The sequence below is a fragment of the Vombatus ursinus genome, unplaced genomic scaffold (assembly GCF_900497805.2).
Source record: "Vombatus ursinus unplaced genomic scaffold, bare-nosed wombat genome assembly UNPS02014825.1, whole genome shotgun sequence".
Lineage (NCBI taxonomy): Eukaryota > Metazoa > Chordata > Mammalia > Diprotodontia > Vombatidae > Vombatus > Vombatus ursinus.
This window is the reverse complement of record NW_020954603.1, coordinates 5,250,947-5,274,591: the sequence shown is the minus strand read 5'-3', so window position 1 is coordinate 5,274,591 and position 23,645 is coordinate 5,250,947. Positions and strand designations below refer to the sequence as shown.

At 48.2% G+C, this 23,645-nt stretch overlaps 1 protein-coding gene across 1 annotated transcript in view; it reads left to right on the top strand.

The window, feature by feature from the left end:
- Positions 1–20,138: 20,138 nt before the first annotated feature.
- EPS15 (epidermal growth factor receptor pathway substrate 15) overlaps positions 20,139–23,645 on the top strand; it is a 136,683-nt gene continuing 133,176 nt past the window's right edge. The window contains exon 1 of the mRNA XM_027838178.1: positions 20,139–20,251. Coding sequence (XP_027693979.1) covers positions 20,219–20,251 — 33 coding nt within the window. The 5' untranslated portion in view covers positions 20,139–20,218. The remainder of the gene's footprint in view (positions 20,252–23,645) is intronic.

Here is a 23,645-nt window from a genome sequence, read left to right as displayed (position 1 = left end):
CCATCCATCCATCCATCCAATCATCCATCCATCCATCCATCCATCCATCTGTATGTCTATTTCTTTCCCTATAACTCCTCATGAGGCAGATAGTGCATGTAGTCCTGTTTCTGTTTCACAGAGGATGTTGTGGTCAGTAACCCAGGATATTCTTGACTTCCAATCAAATTGAAGTTGACTTGAGTTGAAAGTACAGCTATTTATCTTCCCTCTCTTCCCTCCTCCCAGTTACCTCTTCTACAACCTCCTCACCAACTACCTTGCTGCCCACACCAGAGACCTGAAGGAACTTCTGCCCTGGGGCTCCACTCTCCTAATTAGTGACCGCCTCTCCCAAAACACTATTTCAAGAAAGCTCTAGCTAAGGATACCTTTACTCCCTCCTCTCCAACCACTTCCTCCAGCAGTTTTACTTCCCCAGATCGCTTCCCTCATGCCCAGTTTCGGAGCCATGAATCATGACTAAATCAACTCTGCCATTGTTCCTGGATGGGGTGTATCAATCTACTCCCCTGTGGCCCCACTTACCAACCTGGCAACTTTTCAAGACCAAAGTATCCGTCTCCTTGCTAGGCCACTATGCCCCAACACTGCAGTTTCCTCCATTAGATTATAAACTCCTTGAGAGCAGGGACAGTTGCTTTTGCATTCCTATCCCCAGCATTGAGTAAGTGCTTAGGATCAGAGGGTCACAGATTTAGAACTGGGAGGGACCTTAGATCACAGGAATCATCTCCTCCAATTTCCTTATTTTACAGATAAGAGAAGCCCAGAAAAATTAAGTGATTTGCTCATCGTTAGCTTGGCATATAGTAAACACTTAAAACATGCTTTTCACCATCTATTTGTTCATTTTTCATTTTTATTTATTTTAAAATAAGTTTTTATTGATGCCTTTTTGTTTTTTTAATCACCAGAGTTTTCCCTAGCATCCCCCCCCTTCCCCCAACTGCTCCCAGAGAGCCATCCTGTTTAAAGACAAAAAAGGAAAAGAGGAAAAAAATCGGCGTGACTGATCAGTACATCCAAAAGGGCTGAAAGTATGTGCAATGATCATCACTTGTGGACCTTTTTCCTCCGCCAAAGGGGTGAGGAGTGGAATGGGGGGGACCTTCTCATCGCTCATCTTTAGAATTAGGCTTGATTTTGATTCTGCGACATTCTCTTTGAATTTTGTGTGAGGGTGGTTGCTCTTTCCATTTACATGGTTGTCGTTGCTGCGTGTATTGTTTTCTTGGCTCTCCTTACTTTACTCTGCATCATTTCCATTTTTGTTTTGTTTGTTTTTGTTAGGCAATGGGGTTAAGTGACTTGCCCAGCGTCACACAGCTAGTAAGTATCAAGTGTCTGAGGAGGATTTCAACTCAGGTCCTCCTGACTCCAGGGCTGGTGCTCTGGATCATTTCTGCATCATTTCCGAGAGATCTTTCCATGCTTCTCTGTACTTAACACACATATAATTTCTTACCCCACAGTAATATTTCATTACATATACATATTACAATTTGCTTAGCCATTCCTCAATTGATGGGCAGCAATTTTGTTTCGAATTCTTTGCTGTCACAAAAAGTACTGTTATAAATATTTTGATGTATAGGGGAACTTTCTTCTTACTAATGACCTTCTTGGGGTATAAATATAGTAATGAAATCTTATTTTTCACTTAAAGAGATGCTAACGGCACAAAAAACTCCAACTCATGTGCATTGACAAAAACTTAAAACAACACATAATAGGGGCAGCTAGGTGGTGCAGTGGATAGAGCACCGGCCCTGAAGTCAGGAGGACCTGAGTTCAAATCCGGCCTCAGACCAAACACTTGACACTTACTAGCTGTGTGACCCTGGGCAAGTCACTTAACCCCGATTACCTAAAACAAACAAATGAAAAAACAATGAAAACCACCAAATAATAACATAGATCTTTTTGTCTGCCTCACAGAATCTCTGCTTTCCCTTAAGACTCAGCTCAAGGTTCACCTCTCCCAGGAGGCCTTCCCTGGTTCCCCCATATGCTTCCCTTTGTCTTGTAGGAACTGATTTATATACATGTTGTTTTCTCAATGAGAATATAAGCCCCTGGAGGGCAGGGACCATTATTATCTTTTCTTTGTACCTCCAGCACCTAGATTGGGCTACACACAGAGTAAGAGCTTCATAAACGTTTTTTGATCAATTGATACTTAAAATCTTGAAACATGAGACTCTTTAGGGAGACTATTGAATTGGGGAAGGATTCAACTCTGGGATAATCATATAATGAACCATGGTGTTCAAGAAGAGCCTGAGTCCCCTCCTCTCATTTCTAGAAGTCAGGCTTCCTTAGGACTAGAACTGGGGTCGCTTGGTGGGAAGAGGGTGTCCCTGGCCAAGCCATAGGTAACACACGTATCCACCCTTTCCCTATCAAGGCTATCAAGGACTACAAGTAAATAATGAATCTCAGAATAGCTGAGAGCTAGAAGCAATCTCAAAGACCATCTAGTCCAAGGAGTATCTCTTCAAGCGTCCCCTCTTATGACAAGGAGTCCTCTAGTCTTTGCTTAAAGACTTCCAGGAAGGGAGAGCACAGCATCTGTAGAGGAGCCCATTCCGCTCTGGGACAGCTCTCTGTGGTCAGGAAGCTTTCCTTGACGTTAAACCTAAATTTTATTCTTTACGATGTCTGCTCTTTGCTCCTACCTCTGCCACCCAGTCTGAACAAATGTAATCTCTCTTCTATGTGTCAGCACGAAAGAGGAAGGATGATGTAGGCTGACAGGGCTAGACAGCTTTTTTCTCGAAATTTTGACGATATACTAAGACAAACTGACATCTATTTAATTGGCTCTTGGGTGGACTTAAACACATTCGGGTGTTCTTTGGATATTAGAAACGTTTTTCTCAGCCCTGGAAACAGCATCAAGTAAGTCAAGGTTGTGCTTTACTTTCCAGGATGACGTGACCAAGTGGTTGTTTTTCCTACACATTAGTCATTTCAGAATATGAACAGTCAGATTAGGAGCAATTAGGTGGAGTAGAGGGGATAGGGCACTTGGGACCCAAAAGCTCAAGTTCTGGCTGTCGTTCCCCGGCTAGGTAGGAGTTGGGCACATTGTCTTAGCTTCAGGCTGTAGATGTATTCAAGCCAGGGCTGGTCGGGTGCCTGCTGAGAGGATGCCTTTGGAGGCACCAAGTGGAGAGACATTTGATGTATTCTTGAGAAGATACCAAATGAGGCCTCTTCTGGCCAGAGTTCTGTGATTCCCCAGTCCGACCCCTCACTCTGTGAACATTGTGCCACTCCTAGAGCCCTCCTGCAATTACCCACATGAGTTGTACTGTCTCAGTGTCTTCTCCAGAGCATCAGCCCACTCCCATAGTACCCTACCACAAGGAGCTGCATGCAGCTGCAGAGAATGCACATTCTATGTTGCCGCAGTGATGGGGCTAGCGTGGTTTCCACAGGTTTTGTAGCAGAGGGTCTGAGAGGAGAAGACCCTCCCCTAAAGTCCTATCCCGTAGCCTCCCCATGGCAGGATGCTTCAGACAGAATTGGAGCTTGGGAGAGACGGTAGGACTAGATCTGAGGATCAGTCACTTTTACTCAGATGATCTTGAACTGATGAGCTAAGTGAAGCAAGGAGGCCACTGAGAAAGGAAATGTAGAGTGAAGAGGAGAGAGGGTGGGAGGTGGGCAGGGCATGGATGAAGAGTCAGGAAAGGAGACTAAGAAGGAGCTCTTCTCTAATTGGCTAGGTCAAGAGAAAGCTTTTTCAGGGTGATGGCATCCCAGATGTATTTGTAGGTCTGCTCCTGGGGAAGGATTGACAGTGAGAGGCTAAAGGGAACAGCAGAAGGCTCCCTTTTCTAAAAGACATGGGAAGGAATGGGATGATTGAGGGCACAAGATAGAGGTGGCCTTGCCAATTAGAGGGGCCACTTCTTCCATAGAGACTGCAGTGAAAGCGGAAGGGAAAGGGGATGATGTTGAGGTATGGTGTAGGGGGATAGAGGAGGAGCTCACAACAGATGGTCTTGACTTCCTCAGCAATGGAGGAGGCACGGCTCTCTGCAGAGTGGTGGATTGAGGAGAGAGAAGGGTGGAGGAGCCTGATAGCCCGTCAGAGAAGAAGACAGGGAGTGTTGAGCATCAATGACCACCGGGTGGAGGATACACAACAAGAAACTAGAGTGGACCCACTTGGCATGAGTGTGTGTGACAATGGTTGCCATCAGTGTTTAGCAACTCAAGTAGGAGCAGAAACGTTGGATGAAAGGTGGGACAGAAAGGTGAGAGCTCCCTCCTAAATTAGATAAGATACAAACAGCCCTCCTCAGTTTCCCTCCACTGCTATTGGCAGCTTGAAGGAGATATACTGGAGTCAGCTCAAACCGACTCACGTTACGTTTCCAGTGAGTGCATTGACGATTTAGAAACGGGCATATGCTACAGATTAAGACTTCATTTGTTTTGTTGTTTATCAAGATTTAAGAAGCTGATGGCAAAAATGTTACTAATGCAGGATAAACTCAAAAATGTATCATGGGCTTTTTTTTTCTTCTTCTGGAGAGCCTGTTGTTAAATCCCTGCACCAGACGTCTCTGAATTCTCTTCTAGCTCTAAATCTTGGATCCCATGAACAGGGGATTTCTGTTAAACAGAATGTTTTTTGAACGGACTGTTTTAAGGAAAGGGAGATCAGGGGAGCACTGCCCTTTGGGAGCTACAGTTTTTCCTGGTTTGGTCTAACACAGTTTAACCTTTGCTGTTCAGGCAACCCTAACCCTAGGCCTCATTGCCTTGGGCCTCTGTGGTCTACACCTGGAACTTATTTCTGTCCAGTGAATGACACCCAGGCCACCACTAGGTGGCAGTACATCCAGGCTGCTGCCCGTCCCCCTAGCTGACCTTTGATTGCAGATGGCAGAAGAAGGCCTCCTCACCATGGGTGATGAAATGCCTGCATCTTTACCACTTCATTTTTTCTTTTGCTGTTTCAAGAAAAACAAAACAAAACAAAAAGGCCAACAGAGCTCTTAAAGAGGGCCAGGACTGCCTCACATATGCTCAGTGGACCCAAGGCAATGAAGCGCCCTGGTTTTCTGGTCATGCCAAGTCATGGACGATAACACAGTGAGGTTGATTGGGTGGCAGGAAGAACCCAGGGGAGGTCAACTGAGAATCCATTGCAGTTCAAACTCTACTGCAGAGAGCGCAACTCCGATGGGCTTGCTTGCCAAAACGTTTGCCAAAAAGACTGTTTCATGGAGAACTCACACAGGGCAAATGCTCACGTGGACGTCAGAAGAAGCAATACAAGGACACTCTCAAGGTCTCTCTGAAGATCTTTGGAATAATTGTGTGACATGGGAGATGCTGGCACAGGCCCGCCCAGCATGCTGTGCCCTCATCAAAGAAGGTGCTGTGCTCTATGAGCAATGCAGAATTGAAGTAACTCAAAAGAAATGCAGGATGTGAAAATTTAGAGAATCCACCCCAAAGGTTCACAGGTACGATGCATACCCAGTCTGTGGCAGAGCCTTCCGAGATCGTATTGCTCTGATCAGCCACAGTCAGACACCCTGTGCCTTGACTGTAACATAGTGACGTCATTTTGGTCCTCTTTGAGAACAAGGGACAACAACCAGCTGCAGCTCACAGAGATCTGTTTCTACTTGAGTTTAACATTATGGTATATATCACTGGATTTGGAATTAGGAAGGTCTGCATTCAAATCCTGCCTCAGACAATTGCTTTGTGACCTTTGGCAAGTCACTTAACTGTTCTGTGCCTCAGTTTCCTCAACTGTAAAATCAAGTGATCATAATGACACGTACCTACCAGGATTGTTGCAAGGATCAAACGAGATAAAATTTGTAAAGTGCTTAGCATGGTGCCTGGCACATAGTAGGTATTTTATGCTTCTTTCTTTCTTCCTTCCTTCCTCCCTCCCTCTTTCCTTCCCTTCCTTCCTCCACAGACTCTTCTAGATCTAAATCTATGATCTAATGAATAATTTCTATTTACAGACCATGCAAAAGCTAAAAATCCAACAGCAAAAGCATTTAAAACATAAACATAATGTAAGTAATAAGAGGAAATAAAGTAGTAGAATCATTTTCTGTTCCCATATCTACTAAAGGGAAAATACAGTGAATAGTGGTGGGTAAATAATCCCTGAGTACCCACTAGACTACAAGGAATCCATTCCCCCAGACGCCAGGTAAAAGGTTCTAAGAGCAGCATCTCCTACTCAGCAAAACACCTCTAACACCAGTCAATAAACATGTATTAAGCACCTACTTTGTGCCAGGCACTGTGCTAAGCACTAGGGATACAAAAAGAAGTAAAAGACAGTCCCTGCCCTCAAGGAGCTCACAAACTAATGAGACTTTGTTTACAGAGCCTCTTGGGGGATACTCCCCCCCCACTATTTCCCTCACCCTTTGTCTTACTTCTTCCCCTGCAGTTTCCCTCCCTCTCTTTTTCTTACATACCTCCAGATACTGTCCAAGACCATGAGACTGTGATGTCTGGCAGCTCCCTCTGACAACCAGGAGCTGCCCTGCCTTGCCATGGTGGACGCCCGAGGCCAGGCAGGAGTCCTCCATTAAGGTCCATGACATCCTTCTATTGCATATGAAGAAAACGGAGGTGAATGTAAAGAGGAGGTCTAGGTGAGGCCGTAGGAGAAATGTGAAGAGGGGACAGGTCACTTTTATTGTCTGCTGGAGTTAGAGGTAGTAGTGGAGCTTGGGGTGAGGGGAGAGCACAGTAAAGCGGCACCTGAGTTGAACCTTAAAGGAAAAGTTCATGTTCAGTCGTGTCCAACTGTCTGTGACCTCCTGTGGGGTTTTCTTGGCAGAGATACTGGATTGGTTCACCATTTCCTTCTCCAGCTCATTTTCCAGATGAGGAAACTGAGGCAAACAAGGTGAAGTGACCTGCCCAGAATCACACAGCTAGTAAGTATCTGAGGCAGATTTGAGCTCAGGAAGAATGAATCCAAGCCAGGTGCTCTGTGCACTATGGCGCCACCTAGCTGTCCTTGAAGGAAGGGAGGGGCTTTAGCAGACTGAGGGAGTGGAAGAGATCTCCAGACAAACAGCCTCTGCCCTCACACAGCTTACATTCTACTAGAGGTTTGTCCTGTATACAACCAGGTCAATATAATGGCGGTTATAAAGTAACACAAAAGATTTAGAAGAAGTCAGGCTAGATTCCTAAGCACGAGGGAGGGGAAGGGGGGGGAATCAGGGGAGATCTGGGGCAGGAGCAGGGTGGGTCAAGCTTCAGAGGGAATGATGAACGCAAAGAGAAGGAGGTGAGGAGGTCTGCATTCCAGACACTTGTGCAAAGGCATGGGGTGGGCGATGGCACAGTCATCTGCTAGCAGACCAGGTTTGACCAGAATGGAGAGTTTAAGAAGGGAGGTAACATTGTAACAATATCGCACGTTTATGTGGCACTTTACAAATATTTCATTTGATCTTCATAATAACCCTGGAAGTAGGTGCTATTATTAGCCTCATTTTACATTTGAAAATACTGAGACAAACAGAGGTTAAGTGACTTGCCCAGGGTCACACAGCTAGGAAGTGTCTGAGGGTAGATTTGGACTCAGGTCTTCTGGGCTCTAACCACTGTTCTACCTAGCTTGTTGTTGAGTCATTTTCCAGTTGTGTTCTAATCTTCATGACTCCAATTGGGGCTTTCTTGGCAGAGATAACTGGAGTGGTTTGCCATTTCTTCTCCAGCTCATTTTACAGATGAGAAATTGAGGCAAACAGGGTTAAATAATCTGCCCAGGGTCATACAACTAGTAAGTGTCTGAGGCTGAATTTGAACTCAGGTCTTCCTGACTCCAGGCTTGGCACTGTTCTACCTAGCTGCCCATATGAAATAAAACTGGAAGGGTAGGTGGGAGCCAGGTGGTGGATGACTATAAATGAGGTGTTTATAATTTACTCTACAAGCACTGGGGAGCCAATGAAGATTGAGCAGGGGGGAGCTTCAAAATCCAGCCCTCTTGACATTGTCTAGCTCCTTCCAGCCCACTAAAAGCCTCTCTGACTTACAGATGCTGTCATATTGTCGCTCCCTGTCTGCTGTCCTGGCTCTGGGTCTGGAGATCATTCTTCCCAATACCCTAGAGCGTCACCCAGGAAGTGGGCACAGCGAGGTTTCTTAGAATCTGGTTCCATGCTGGTTTCACCAGGAGGACCACAGCCTTGATGTAACCAGCCTGGTGTTTTCACACTAGCTGGGTTTGGTGTCAGAGGCCCTCATCCACCTCCTGGTGTCCAAAGAGGCATTAACTACTGGGTTTTGCCAAGCTGAATACATGACAGCTTTTTTTTTTCTGTCCCCATCTGAGAGATCACAGGTGTAGGGAAACTCATCTGGGATTTATAAAAAACCAACTTGGTTGCCTTTAACTACAAATCAGCTTTAGGAACGTAGGAATTTCTGAATTGGCCAATCACCCCAAGGCTTGAAGGATGATTCAAGCCTGGGTGGGGTCTCTGTTGACCTTAGTTTCTTTATGGTGGGTGGAGGACTTTAAATATCAATGACTTTTTTTTTTAGGCCAGAGCTGGATCCTTAATCAGAATGGGAGTCTTGTCACTGTAAATGTCCTCTGGACACACTCAGTGAATACCTGAACTGGGAATTTAGTTCTACAATCCCACAACTATTGAATGCCAGGCTCAGCAGAGCTTGGCCCTGTGGATGAACAGTCAGGCATCACAGTAAAAAAGGAAAGAAACAAGCATTTATTAAGTGTCTACTATGTGCCAGGCATTGTGCAAATGTCTCATTGAGTGCAACAAACAACCCTGGGAGACAGATGCTTTTATTATCCCCAATTTACACTTGAGGTAACTGAGGCAAACAGAGGTTTAAGTGACTTGCCCAGGATTATATAGCAAATGTCTGAGTCAGGATTAGAACTCAGGTCTTCTTGACTCCCGGTTCAGTGCTCTATTCATTATGTCACCTTGTTGCCCCTTATCAAGTCCAAGCTCTTCATTTTACGAATAAGAAAACTGAGGCACAGAGAGCTTAAGTGACTTGCCCAAAGTCCCACAGCTAGTAAGTGTCTGAATTGGGACTTGAATCCGGGTGTGCGGTGAGGGTGCTAGGTGGGGAGAGTGGCCAGTTCATTGGGTTCTTGGCCTAGGTCTCTGTCCTGGAGTTATGCTGGTGGCAGGTACCGCTCTGGGTCATGCCTTGAGGACTCCTCCCTCCCCTCAAAGATATGATGCATTCCAGTGAGGGAGCAACCCATGACTGACAGAAGATCCTGCTGAACTTGCCTGGGAGCACGGTACTTGGCAGGACTCAAGGTGGTGAGTGCTTACTGGGCAACCTGACCTCCCTGGGCCAGGTATCACCTCCACCTCAGTCTCCATGGCAACCGACTCTGGCTCTCTACTGCTTGTCTGACGGACTGAAAGAGAACCTCGGTCTGTGACCTGAGCCAAGACAGGCTTGCAGCTCCAAACCACAGCTGAGCCCATCTCAGGTCCTGACCCTGAGGAGGTGAGAAGGGACGGGAAGAACAGCCACCCTGGAGGTCACCGTGTGTCCCAGAATTCAACGTGTGGGCCCCTTTGTTTTTAGAAGCTGAGGAAGAAAGGACCACTGGGGCCTGCTGGAATGGGCCTCCTTCCAGGAGCTGGGCCTTGAAGGCAAGAAGTGGGGAGAGACAGAGATGGGACACTAGCTAAAGGCCCCAAGGTCACATCAGGACCTGAAAACAGACACCAGTTGATAACGAGAGTTACTTGAATGGTTTTCCTAAAAGAAGAGAAACGGTTTTGTCAAGGGGGAGTGAAAAGGGGATGGAGGAGAGAGGTACAAACGTGAGCAGGCTTCTCTCTGGACCAAAGTCTTAAGGCCCTGAGCAGGGGCCATCACTGAGCGAGCTGTTCTCTGCCTCTAAGCAGGGACTTTTGGGGAGCTGTGGAAGAAGACCTGCCTTAGGTGATAAGATGCCAGCCACCCTGCTTCTGAAAGCTCTGAGGACAGAATGCCAGGCCGTCCAGGAGGCCTGAAATAATCCAGAGACTTCTGAATGGTTTTCTCAGAACTCAGAGCTATCGCCAAAGAGAATGGGCTTTCATGGGAGGTAGGGGTATAATCAATTAATAAATGTTTGTTCACTGACTGATTGACCTCACTGGTGGTCTTCCAGCAAAGCCTGGATAATCATTTGTTGGGAATATTATGGTGGAGATTAATATCATTTTTAGGCACAGAAAATACGCTAGGGGCAGCTAGGTGACACAGTGGATAGAGTACCTGCCCTGGAATCAGGAGGACCTGAGTTCAAATGTGACCTCAGACATGTACTAGCTGTGTGGCCCTGGGCAAGTCACTTAACCCTGACTGCCTCCAAAAATAAAAAAAAAATAAAAAAGACATACTACATACTTTTGAAGTGCCTTCCAACTTTGAAAAGACTTGTGATTTTGTGACTCTTACACATTAAATAAGAAAATAAAATATTGTTATATTTACATTTAAATATGGTGTCAAGGTGCTGAGGATACAAAGCTAAAATTCCTGCCTTCAAGGAGCTTACAGTCTAAAGGGAGGCCATATGTGTACATATTGAAGCAGATACTTACCTTCTACAAAATGAACACAAAGTGGTTTGGGGAGGGAAGGCTGGCCCCAGGGCGAGGAGGGTGGGGATCAGCAAAGACTTCACTTGAGCTGAGTTCGGAAGGAAACCCGGAATTCTGAAAGGTAGAGGTAAGGAGGGAGAGCCTTCCAGGCCTTAGGGAGGGTGGGGCAGAAGCCAGGGGTGGGAGGTGGTGCATGGTGTGCAGCACACTTTCCGCGTACCAAACAGAGGGCAGGGGCTTGTTTGCCTTTCCTGCCTCCCGTGTCCCCAGCAGAGGAAGTACTTTGCTTATTGTTTGTAAATTCATTGTTTTGTTCTTTCTACTTTTATCTCCAGTGCCAGGCACAAAGCAGCTACTTAAAAAAGCCCCCCAAGATTCCTTCCCAAGATCTCAGTGTTCTCAGCTTGGGGCCAGGGGACAGATGTGCCATCCCCCTCTATTATTTTCCCCTCACTGGCCCAGGGAATGGAAAATCCTCCTACAAACTGAGTTCTTTCACTGAGCCCTGATCAGATGCCTCATTTTTGTGAGAAGGTAATCCTGGGTACTTGAAAACCTCAAACTCTAATGGGTATTTCCTCAAGCTGGAAGGGCTCCCAATATGGCCCCAGTGACATACTGTGTGTCTGCGGATGCCCCCAATTGCTAATTTGCTCCTTCTCCAAACTACCTAGGATTTGTTTTGTAATTATACTTATATTCACATTCTTTCCCTTATAGCACATAAACCCCCTGAAGGCAAGGACAGCTTCATTTTTAACTTTGGATTCCAATGCCCAGCACAATGCTTGGCATGTAGCAAGTAGGCACTTAATAAATGCTTGTGGATTGACTGAGGACCAGCTTGAACTCACCACCAGAGAATAGACTACCTAGTAATGAGCTTTTTGGGCTCCAGTAAGTCATGAAACTAATTCATTGATTGATCAATGAGCATTTCTTAATCATTTGTTTTGGGGCATGTGAGATACAAAGAAAAAATTACATTCTAGTAGGAGAGACAACATATATACATACATACACATATATGTATGTATATGTACATATAAGTACACGGTGATTTGAGGGGAACCTCTGATGGCTGGAGGTGCCAAAAAAGGCCTCATGGAAGGTGAGCCTAGAAGGAAAAGCCTGAGACATGGAGGTGAGGAGGGAATATATTTCCAGCATGGGAGACCACCAGGGCAAAGACATGGAGGCAAGATAAGTCACATGTATGAGGAACAGCAAGGAGGTTAGTTTGGCTGTACCTCAATATGGGTGGAGGGTAGTAATGTGCAGTAAAGATAGAAAGGTATGTTGGGGCCTTCTTTTGCCAAACAGATCAGCTTATATTTGATGCTAGAGGTAAAAGAATGCTATTGGAGTAGTACCGCGACATGATCAGAGATGCACTTAGGAACATCACTCTGGTGACTGTGTGAAGGTTGTATTGTGGTGGGAGGGAGGAAATATGTGGCAGGCAGATCAATGGAGAGACCACTACAGTAGCCTCAGCAGGAGGTGCTGAGAGCCTGAACTAGGGTGGGAAGGGCATGAGGAGAGAAGAGGTCTGAAGTAGTAGCCGTAGGAGTAGCATGAGAAGTGAGGATGCTGTTGAGATAGAAGCAACAAGGCCTGGCAGATGATTGGCTATGTGGGGTGAAGTTGAGGCATTGAGAATGAGTTAAATATCATTAACCTGAGAGAATGGAAGAGCAATGAAATCCCCAATAGGAATAGAGACATTCGGGAGGTTGGCACTGAACACAGAAATGCTGTGACCTACCTTGGTGAAGGGAGCACTGACATACATTTTATTGAAGGTCTTGAAACGCTCCAGTTAGGCCACAGAACAAACTTCTCTGCATCTCAGTGGCCAAGACCCACCTGAACTCTGCTCTGCTCTGATAGACTGTGAAAGCTAGGGGGATGGATGAAGAGCTGGGGCAGGAGAAGCTCCGTATCTTCATGCATGGGTACAGACACTTAGAGAGATGTAGGAATATACACACATTTTAAGTGAGGCAGAGCTACTTAGCAAAAGCCTATCGGATCATCAAGAGGTTGAGTTTTTCATAAATGGGAAAAAAGAAGCTGCAATACAAAAGTCGGGATGGAATCCTGTTCCCCAAACTCATAGCCTAATTACTTGAAGCTTCCAGATTCCCAGAATGTGGCCTAGTTAGAACATCCCTGGTGAAGAGAGCTGCTTTGTTTTAAGGGTAGCCTGGCTGCTCACTGGCCACGTGACCGAAAGCAAGCTACTTAATTTAGAGATACCTTTGCCTTCCCACATATAAAACCAAGATGGTAATTACTGATGGCAAAACCACTTTGAAATCTGCAGATGAAAGGATCTGTAGGGTTGAATGCAAAATATGTTTCCACAGCACCTTTTTCTTTTGTTTGTCATTTCCAGGACCCTCTAGCATAGGGGTGCTTAACCCCTGGGGTCTGTAAGCTTGTTTTTAAAAACATTTTGATAACTGATTTCACTGGAATTAGTTTTCTTTGTAATCCGGAATACTTCATACATTGAAAAGCAGTACTCTGAGAAAAGTTTTCTCAGCTTCATCAGCCTGACTGTCTAAAGGGTACAAACAAGGTTAAGAACCCCTAATCTAACAGGAAAAAGGGAAAAAAATCAACAAAGGAAGGAAAGAGGCCAGTAAACAAAACTGCCTCTGCCTCCTCGGCAATCCTTCCTTCCTTTGTGATAAGTGCAATGCTTGCCCATCTGGTACAGAGCTCGGCATCACGCACAGCCCGGTCCGCATATTGGCTGGTGCAATGACATTAATTACCACCAAGTGGGACATGGACTGAGCTACTTTTGAAAGTGTGACAGGTTTGCTCTTCTGTTTGGTCTCACCCCCAGCTTGCTTATTGAGACCCCATTCTGCACCGGAGGTAGAATGATGGAATGTGAAGGGTGATCACTGGCCTTGGAGCTAAGCGGCTGCCTTTGAGTCTCTGTTCTGCCATTGGCTAGTTGTGTGGCCCTAGCCTCAGTTTCCTTATCTGTAAAATGGGGCTAAGAATATCTGCACTCCCCACATCACAGAGCTTTGTAAATCATGATGTCAAGTATAAATATAAGTGATTATTCTTTTATTTTATGAACTACTGAGGCAGCTAAGTGGAGAAGTTAATAGAATTCTGGACCTGGAGTGAGGAAGTCCTGAGTCCAAGTTCTATGTCTGACACATACCGGCTATGGGACCCTGAACAAGTGTGAGCTAAGTCAGTAGTCGCTTTCCCTCTCAGCCTCAATTTCCTCATCTGTAAAATGAAGTGGATTGAACTAGATGGCCTCTGGCATCCTTTCTATCTCTTTTTGCCGCTGTTTATCATTTTTTAGTCATGTCTAACTCTTTGTGACCCCATTTGGAGTTTTCTTGGCAGAAATATTGGAGTGGTTTGCCATTTCCTTCTCTGGCTCATTTTGCAGATGAGGAAACTGAGGCAAACAGAGTTAAGTGACTCACCTAGGGTCACACAGCTCATAAGTGTCTGAGGCTGGATTTGAACTCAGGTCTTCTTGACTCTCGGACAGTCAATCTACCCACTTCGACAGCTAGCTGCCCTTCTGTTTCTAGATCCAAGATCTTAAGTCACTTCCTCTTTTCTATCTCCTCATCTGTAAAATTATTGCGTTGGACTGAATGGCCTCCAAGGTCCTTCCAGCCCTACCTCTATGATACCATGAAAACTAGCCACTTACAGATATTTCCCATCCTAAAAAGTGGCCCAATGTGTAATAGCAGGCAGCATGACCTGGTGGAAAGAAGAGCCAGCCAACCAGGCTTGTAATAGTCAGAAGACCTGAATGGGAGTCTTGAGGCTTAGTAGCTGTAAGTTTGTGTGTGCGTGTGTGTGTATGTGTGTGTGTGTGTGTGTGTGTGTGTGTGTGTGTATGGGTGTGTAGATGACTCTTAACCTGTATCTGAGAGAGCCATTGTCTTTCTCCCCTGACTCCAGGCCTGAATAAATCCCCAGCTGACTATTGGACCCCTCCAGTAGCCTGCCCCATAGGGTCTCAATCTCATCACATCCCAAACAGAACTCATCTTCCCCTCATCGAAGCCATCCCTTTTCTGAACTTCCCTCTCTCTGGAGAGGGCACCACCATCCTCCAGGGCACCCAGGCTCCCCACCCGAGTCACCCTTGATTTGGCATACTCCTTTCCCCCTTCCCCCATAGTCATGCAGTTCCAAACCTTGTCAACTCTACCTTGTCAACATCCCCCACATCTGCCTTCTCCTCTCCATTCACACAGCTCATGCCTCATCACCTGTACTATGGTGAGAGCCTCCTAATGGCTTCAGTCTCTCCCCATTCTAGTCTATCCCCCACAAAGCCATCAAAGTGATCTTTCTAAAGTGGTCTGGCCATGTCACTCCCCTGTCCAAGAAATGTTGGTAGCTGTTACATCTAGGATAAAGCCAAACTCCTCTGGAATTCATAATGTGGCATGAACCTTTTGTTTCCAGATTAATTCCACTTGGCTCCCTCTCCACATTTCAACTAAACTGGCCTGTTTGTGCCCCCTACACAGAATTCCATTTCTCTACCTTTGTACTAAGGATGCCTGTCCCCTGCCTAGAATGCTCCCCCCTGGCCTCTGCCTCTTGGAAACCCAAGCTTGCCTCACAGCTCAGCTCCAAGGCCACCTCGGCCAAGAGGCCCCCCCTGATTCCCCCCCCCCCCCAAGCTGTAAGTGCCCCCTCCCATCTTTTTGTATCCATCTGGTAGAGAATGTAAGCTCTTTGAGGGCAGGGACTTCCACTTGTGTCTTTGTAGTTGCATCACCCTCCCTGTAGTGCCTGGCACTGAGTAGGCACTTAATAAATGCTTGTCCATGTTGTCACTTGATCCAGGACAAGTAATTTTGTTTTTTTGGTGGCAGTTTCTGGACTCATCTGTTGTTGTAAAGGTGTTTTTCAGTCATGTCCTACTCTTTGTGACCTCATTTGGGGTTTTCTTGGCAAAGATATCGGAGTGGTTTGCCATTTCCTTCTCCAGCTCATTTTCCAGATGAGGAAACTGAGGCAAACAGAGTTAAGTGACTTGCCCAGGGTCACACAGCTCATGAGTGTCTCAGGCTGGATCTGAACTCATGAAGATGAGCCTTGCTGACCCCAGGCCTGGAGATCTATCTCCATGGTCACTTAGCTGCACGGATTCATCTGTACGATGGGGGAAATAGCAGTAAGGGGGTCATCGTGAAAATACTTTCTAAATGTTAGAGCACTATGGAAGCGTTAGTTCTTATTTTTAATGGAACAGGGGCAGCTTGGTGGGTGCTGGGCTGAAGTCAGGAAGAGGCAGGTTCGAATCTGGTTCTGGCTTTAGGTCCCTGGATTTGAATGCCGGATATGTCATATGTGACCTCAGGCTAGGCGTGTGGCCCTCCTTCGTCCTCAGTTTCCTCATCTATCAGATGAGGAGGAGTTAGAGCAGGTGACCTTTAAATCCTATTATCTTCCTCTGAGCTATGGTCTGTCAGTATTTGGAATGAAGAGGTCTGGATCCACATCCCAGTGCGGTTAGTTGTGGCGTGGTGGACAGATCAGCCAGGTGGGCCAGCAGGTAGAGTGCTATCATTATTATTAGTAGAAAGCACACTGGGTGTAGAATCAGGATAGGGCAGGGTTCAGACCTTCACTAGCTCTCTGACCCTGAGCCAGTCACTTGGCCTTCTGGTGTTTCAGGCAGGTTCCTAGGACATCTCTGCTGAGCCCACCGAGTCAGGGAAGGGAATGTCCCCAGTGGAGGATGCAGATTTCTTCTGCCTTTCTGGGATTGTTAGTGGAAAGAGCCTCGGACACGCGTGACTCCTGCACAGGTGTTCAGGCTCAGCAGGCATTGCCTGCATGGTAGAGATGAGGAAATGAGGTCTAGAGAGTGCCCTGCCCCACCATCACCCAGCCTGGAAGTGTCCGAGGTGGGATATGAACCCAGCTCTCTCCAGCCTCAAGTCCTCCTCCCCCCTTCCCTGTCACCATGACATAGGGGGTGGGAAGAGGTAGTGAACTCAGGTTTTTGGACTCCAAAATTCTGCCTAATAACTGCCCATAGGACTGACCCTTCTAATTTTACAGATGAGTCACCTGAGGCCAGAATGTGGGATGAGTTGCCTAAGGCCCCACAGTCAGTGGCAGATGTAGACACCAGGTCCTCCACCTCCACTCTGCTGCAGTCCTCTCTGGGTTTCTCTCTCCCAGTATTGGGGCCCCAGCACAGGGTCCCTCCTGTTCTGTAACACAATTGCCATTTTTGTGCAGTGCCCCCCCCCCCCATCCCCTGTTGCCCTTCCCAGCACAAGGCAAATTATATTTATTAAATTGACCATTGGGACCCAGGAGCCTGTCCTCCCCAGCCTTCTACATCACCATGATGGAAGTGAAAGTACAGTTGTTGTTTGGGCTGGGGAGGAGGGGCATCTTACCACCGTTTGGATAGAAGGCCCTTAAGCGTCCCCCTTTCTGTAAGTAAAACGGGGCTTTGTATGCCCTGAGATAACAGCTTCTTCCAAGTGAAGTCCTATAGGCATGGGCCTTCCTTGAGACGAAAGCCATAATACAGTGTTTCTCAGTTTCCTGACACTGACATCACAAAACTGGAGTGTTCCCTGGTGACTGAGCTGACAGCAGTCTTACAGCCCTTAGAAAACAAAAGAAAACTGAGAATGACATACAAAGAAAATCCTGTGTCTGTGTTCCCTCAGCCCCCTCCACTCACTGAGTATGCATGTGCCTATGCATGTGCACTTATGTGTGCAAGAATGTGTGTGCATGTGTGTATATGTGTGTGTGTGTATGTGTGTGTGTGTGTGTATGTTCCAGCTCAATTCCTCATCCCAAACCAGCTGGGGGCAGGAGGGAATTTTTGTGGCTTTGTCTACCTCACTGGTCAATAATCAGGGCAATCCCCATTTATACAGCACTTTAAAGATTAGGTGGCATTTGCAACAACCTCTTGAAGCAGTGTGTGCCTCAGAAGTAGGGTGGGAGATGGATTTGGAAGACCTGGTTTTGAATTCTAGGTTTGGCTACTTGTTACTTACCTGTGTGTGATGTTAGGTGAGTCACTTAATTTTCCTGAGGCTCAGAGTCTCCCCTGTTAGAATACAGTCACCTAGTGATGGGGATTGTTTCATTTATTGTTTTTATATACCTGGCATACATTAGGAGCTTAATCGGTGCTTGTTGGTTGATTAAGGTCCCTTTCAGCTTTAAGTCTAAGATCTTTCTATCTTCATTTCACAGATGAGAAAACTGAGGCTCAGAGAGGGGTAATAATGACATTTACATAGTGCCTACTTTCTATATGCCAGACACTGTGCTGAGCACTTTACAAATATTATCTCATTTAATTCTACAATTCAACAATCCTAGCAGGTAAGGACTATTATTATTGATAATTTACAATAGAAGAAACTGAGACAAGCAGAGATTAAGTGACTTGCCCAAGGTCACACAACTAAGTGTCTGAGGTGGGATTTGAACTCAGGTCTCCCTATGCTGCACCACCTAGCTGTGGTAGAGTGACTTGTCCATGGTCACAGAACTAGTAAGTGTCAGAGCCTCGATTTGAACTGAAGGAATTCCCGGTATAACACACCTGATGAGTGAGTGAGTGAGTGGTCATCAATGCTTGGAGATCTCCAAGGAGGGGGGACCCAAGGCTTCCTGAAGCCACCTGTCCCACTTTGGGAAAGTCCTCATTGTGGGCCGCTCTAACTCTAAAACTTTTCATTGGAATTTTTCCTGAGGCTAGACCTAAACTGGCCATTTTGTTAGAACAATAACTCAATACAACAACACAACAATAACAATAGCTCTTTAAGACTGACAAAGGGGGTCCATCACAATAACCTTGTTTGGGGGCTAGTGCAAGTGTGATTGATTATGCCTATTTTACTGATAGCAAACTGAGGCTCAAAAAAGGTTGAGTTTCAGGACTTGCCTTTTCTGATTCCAAGTCCAGTGCTCTGGACCGCTAAAGCTGAAAGGAGTCTTAGCAAGCATCTTCTTTGACCTCTTCATTTTATAGATGAAGAGTACCAGGCTCAGAGGAGACAAGGGCAGCCATGAGTGTGGCTTTTGGAGTGGGAAACTCTGATTTTGAATCATCTGTAAAGTGGATTAGATGGCCAGGAAGGTCCTACTGAATTCCATTCACAACAATCACTGTGTGCGGTCTCTACTCAGCAAAAGGGTGTGCACAGAGTTTAAAATAATAGTCATAAATCACATTTCTTAATGTCATTAAGAAACCTACCTGGACAAAGAAATAAAAAAGAAAGCAAAATAAATAGTCCCTGGTTTTGAGGAGCTGACGTTTTGCCGGGGGAAGACGACCTGTGCCTATATGTTATTTTGTGTGGAAGGCGCTGGCAGCTGTTGCGGGGAGAGGGCAGGAATCCAAGAAGGCTTTGAATGGAAGGAGGCATTTGAGCTGAATTGGAAAGGTACTTAGGGATCTTAATTAGACAGAGGATGAGTGTAGTGGCGTATTGAGCGTGCAAGAGGAGTGACTTGCCCAGGGTCACACAGCTAGTTAGCGTCATGTGTCTTTGGCTGGATTTACAATACGGTTTTAAAAGGGGGCTTGGAACCAGGTTGTGAAGGGTTTTCATCGTCAAACAAAGGAATTCGTATTTCGCTCCAGAGGGAATTGGGAGCTCCTGGAGTTCGCTGAGCGGGGCAGGGAGCGTGCTGAGAGCCGCCCTGGAGGAGATCGCTTTGGCAGCTGTGTGCGCCGCAGCGAGACCAGAGTGGAAAGACTCGGACCCAGGAGAGACCGAGCAGAAGGCAGTTGCAAGTAGTCCGGGTGCGACGCACCGAGGACCTGGCGAGGGGAGGGTGCCGCGTGAATGGAGTGAAGGCCGGCTGGAAACGTACAAATGACGAAACTCGGCTCGGTTGGACCACGTGGAGGTTTGGAGCCCAGGCGGCTGGCAGCATGCCGGTCATGGGGCAGCTCAGAAAGGCGGGGGGGGGGGGCAGGGGGGGGGCGGGGGGAGATCACGAGTGCTGTCTGGGGCATGCTTGTTGAATCTGAGCCGCCTACGGGACGCCCCACAGTCTCCCCGACGTCAGTCCGGGACCGTGGGATGGGCTGGAAGGTGACCTCGAGGAGCGCTCCGGCCCGGCCGGGAAGGAAATCCTGGCAGGGTTTTCCATTCCGCCAGGCTTGGGGGCCGGGAGTGAAAGGCGGGGGACGAGCGGTAGGCCGGCCCGGGCGGAGTCCGGCTCCGGTTCGGGCCGAGTCCGGCTCCGGTTCGGGCCGAGTCTGCGGAGGCTGTGGCAGCGGCGGTTCCGCACCGGGTTTTCGGGACGGCCCGGGGCCGAGGGGCGGGGGAGCGGGAGGGTGTGCACGCGCGCGCGCTTCGGAGTGAGGGCGGGAGAGGCAGGGTGTGAGGGCGGGGGCGGGGCCGGGCCGGGCGGGGCGGGGCTACGGGAGGGAAGTTGCTGAAGTTGGGTGAGCCGCCCGGGCCTCGCCGCCGCCTTCTACTCCTCTTCCTTCTCTTTCTCCTCCGCCGCCCCGAGCGTGTCCGCGCCCGCCTCCGTCCTCGCCGCGGCCGCTCGCCGTGCATGATGGAAACACCATGGCTTCGGCGGCCCAGCTCTCCCTGACCCAGGTAACCAGGCGGGCTGCCCGGGCGCGCCCCCGCCTCGTGCCCGCGCCCGCGCGCCCGCGTCCCCCCTCTGCACCCCTCGGCCCAACCGCCGGGTCCCGAGCCGGGTCCCGAGCCGAGCCGAGCGCGCCCGAGCCGTCCCGTCCCGTCCCGTCCCGTCCCGACCTGACCCGAGCGCCCTCGGCCGAGTTCAACTGTCCCGCCCCGAGCCCCACCCGCCCCGGAGGGAGCGCGGCTCGGCCTCCCGCGGGGACCCCACGTTCGGAGCCGCTCCTGGGGCTCGTGGGACTGACCGGTGCCTGCCCCGAGCCATTCATTCGGGGTGAGAGGGGACTCGGGGGCTAGCCCAACCCCTTCCCTTTGCGGGGGGGAAACTGAGGCAGGGGGAGAAGTGTCTGCCAGGGGCACCCCCTCCCCCGTGGGGTCATTTAGGGTGCGAGGGGACTCGGGGGCTACTCCAATCCCTTCCCGTTACAGAGGGGCAACTGAGGCGGGGCAGGGACTTAAATGTTGCTCCTCCATCTGCCCATGGCAGCCCCCCTACATACTGAACCCCGCTTCATCGTAAGGTCGTAGATAGAGGTCATAGAGTTGGAACGAGGCGTCCCAGCAACTCCCCCCACCCTACGACACAGCTCCTTGAGGGCAGAGACCGTTTCTGGTTAGTCTCGGTGTCCCCGGGCTTAACACAGCGCCTGGAGCCACCCTGATAAGCACTGGCACACCCCGGGCACTTAATAAATGCTACTTGAGCCAGAGCTCCTCCAGCCCTCTTATTTTACAGATGAGGAAACTGAGCCGCAGCCAGTGGGATGTACCCCACGACTCCACTGCCAGCACCCCCCTCCCCCACTTTTGTTTTTTTGTTTTATTTGGCCTTCCCCCACTTCTGAACACCCCATCTGGGAGCAGTCAGAGCCACCTCAGGTTCATTCCTCTGTGTGAAATGTAAGCTTCCAGTTAAGAATCCTGAGTCTCCCTGTGCCTGGGGGACAGGGCTTCTGACCCAGAGGAGAGTTCTTCTCACCCAGCCTCCATTACTTTACCCCCCAGAATCGGTTCCTCCAACTGGCTTTCATGCCCCCCCACCCCTACCCCCAGGTCTCTTCCTTTCAGCGTCCAGCCCAGAGAAAGCCCTTAGTCAGTGCTTGTTGCTTCGGCCCACCGCTGCCCCAGCCCTCCCTGGCCCCCCATGATGATGTTCCAATTCAGGAGCCTCCTTCTCAACTTGGAGACTTGTGACCTGGTCCTCTCTGGAGTCATGCAGGGCTTTGCCTTCAGCCCAAGTGCTGAAGTGACCGTCACCATGTAAGGGATTTGTTGGCTCCTGCTAAGGGCTGGTGCAGAGATGTAGGTAGGCCCTGTGGCTGGGTGAGTGAGGGGGGTTACTTGTAGCTACCTGTCAGGAGATAGGAATGCCCTGGTCATGAGCCAGGCAGTCTCCCTCTAGGAGCTGATAGGTTCCTGAAGAAGGACTTTTGCCAGGAGCCCTCCTGGGCTGGGAGCAGAACCACAGGCCCAGCCTCCATCGCTTGACTAGGGCTTCAGGTTGAATATGTTTGGATAGTTTGTGAATGATTAGAAATCACCCTCCTTGGGGCCCTTTCAAGGTGCAGGGTCTGGGTTGAAGTTGAAGGGCCAAGTCAATATAGCCTTTAGCTCTTTCTTTAAAAAATGAAGTCAGTGCCTTGAATGTTCATTTAATTAGAGTGTTGCTGGCAGGGTGAAGCTTTTATTTTCCGGTGGTCACTCTGAAAAGTTGGGCTCAGAGTGAGATAGTATGATTTTCGTGTTTGTTGACCACTTCTGCATTCTGACCACATCCACGCTCAATCTTCCGCAGTTTTGTAGGCTGTAAAAATGCTGTCTATGACAGAGACTTGGAAATCAGGTGCTGCCTGCTGGGTCCTCTTCACTCTCTCCCTTGGGACCCAGCTGCAGGTCTCCCTCAGTATACTTAAAGAGGAGGATGGTGCTGTCATCACCAGCAGCTTTTTATGCCATCTACTAAGTCTGGAAGGGATATTGGTCTGTGGAGGAAGGGACCATTTACCCTAAGAAACACCAGGCCTCTGAAAGACTAGAATAAATACTTCAGTTGTAAGGCATTTTTTTCTCATCTCTAAACTGAGGGGGCCATTAAGATCAGGATATAGGATCAGAGAGCAGGGGAGGACCTAACAGATGTTCTCTAGTGCATCTTCGAGGTCTGTGGATGTTAAATGACTTGTCCATGGACTCTTGGCTAGAAAGTAGCAGAGTCAGGATTTGAACCCACGTCCTTGGACCCCAAACTGGGTACTCTCTATCACTTGCCAGGGCTGCCTTTCGGAGTGTCTGGCTTGTGCTTGATTTCATTTTGGAGAGCAGGTACTTTGTTGGATCTTCCTGCTGGAGCTGGAGCTAATTTTAGGTGGTTTGGATTCTGAGATGTCCAGAGAGGAGTCAGCAGACAAAACACATGTTCGTAGACTGTGGCGATGCCCCCCGGATGGTCTCTAGCATCGTGTGACTGTGCACTGTCTGGAGAGTTTAAAAGGTTTTTGATCCTCGAGGTACAGAAACCGAAGGTATAGATAATGAGATTTAAACTCAAGGGCAGGGATGAAGTTGTGCCTACGTCTGTTCTCTCTCCGTGTCCTGCAGAGTGGCATTGAATATACCCATAACACATTTCAGCAATCTCTGGTTTATAAGGTCTCAGTGTGAATCAGTCACTAGTCAGATAACATGTTTTTGAAGAGTCTTACCTGGCTTCTAACTTTCTGCTTTGGTAGATGAAGTGATATGAAGGGGAAACCCCTACATTTCTTTATGAAAAAGGATTCAGTTCGAGAGTTCTCCTTCTGGCTATTTGCCTTCCTTCTCTTCTAGCCCCAGGAGGGGAAACAGGAGAGACTGATAGATGACCAGACAGCGTGGTGGGGTGGAACAGGAGCCCTGGACAGACTCTGGGGTCTGTCATTCAGTTGACTTTGTCTGGAGCTGAGCTAGTTAACCCTTCTGGGGCTCAGCTACCTTGGTGGTATAATGAGGGGGTTAAGGCTGGACACCCTCTCCCTGTCAGCTCCACCATTCAGTGATTTGGTTCTGACTCAAGATCTTCCCAATCTAGGCACCTTGGAAGAGCCCTGAAGTCAAGAGGTTCCAAGTCCAGCCCTTACCAGCCATGGGTTCATACACGCTTGGGCAAGACGTTTGCCTTCTCTTAACTTTAGTCTCCTCATCTGGGAAATGGGAATAATAATAATGCCTGCATTGTCAAACTCATCAAGTGGTTTCGGAAGTCTCTTGTAAACCAAGATGATTTGTTTCCTTCTGGTTATCTCCGAGCCAATCGAAGCTCCATTCCACTATTAATAGTATGCTTGTAGAAACGTGCTAGGCACAGGCTAGG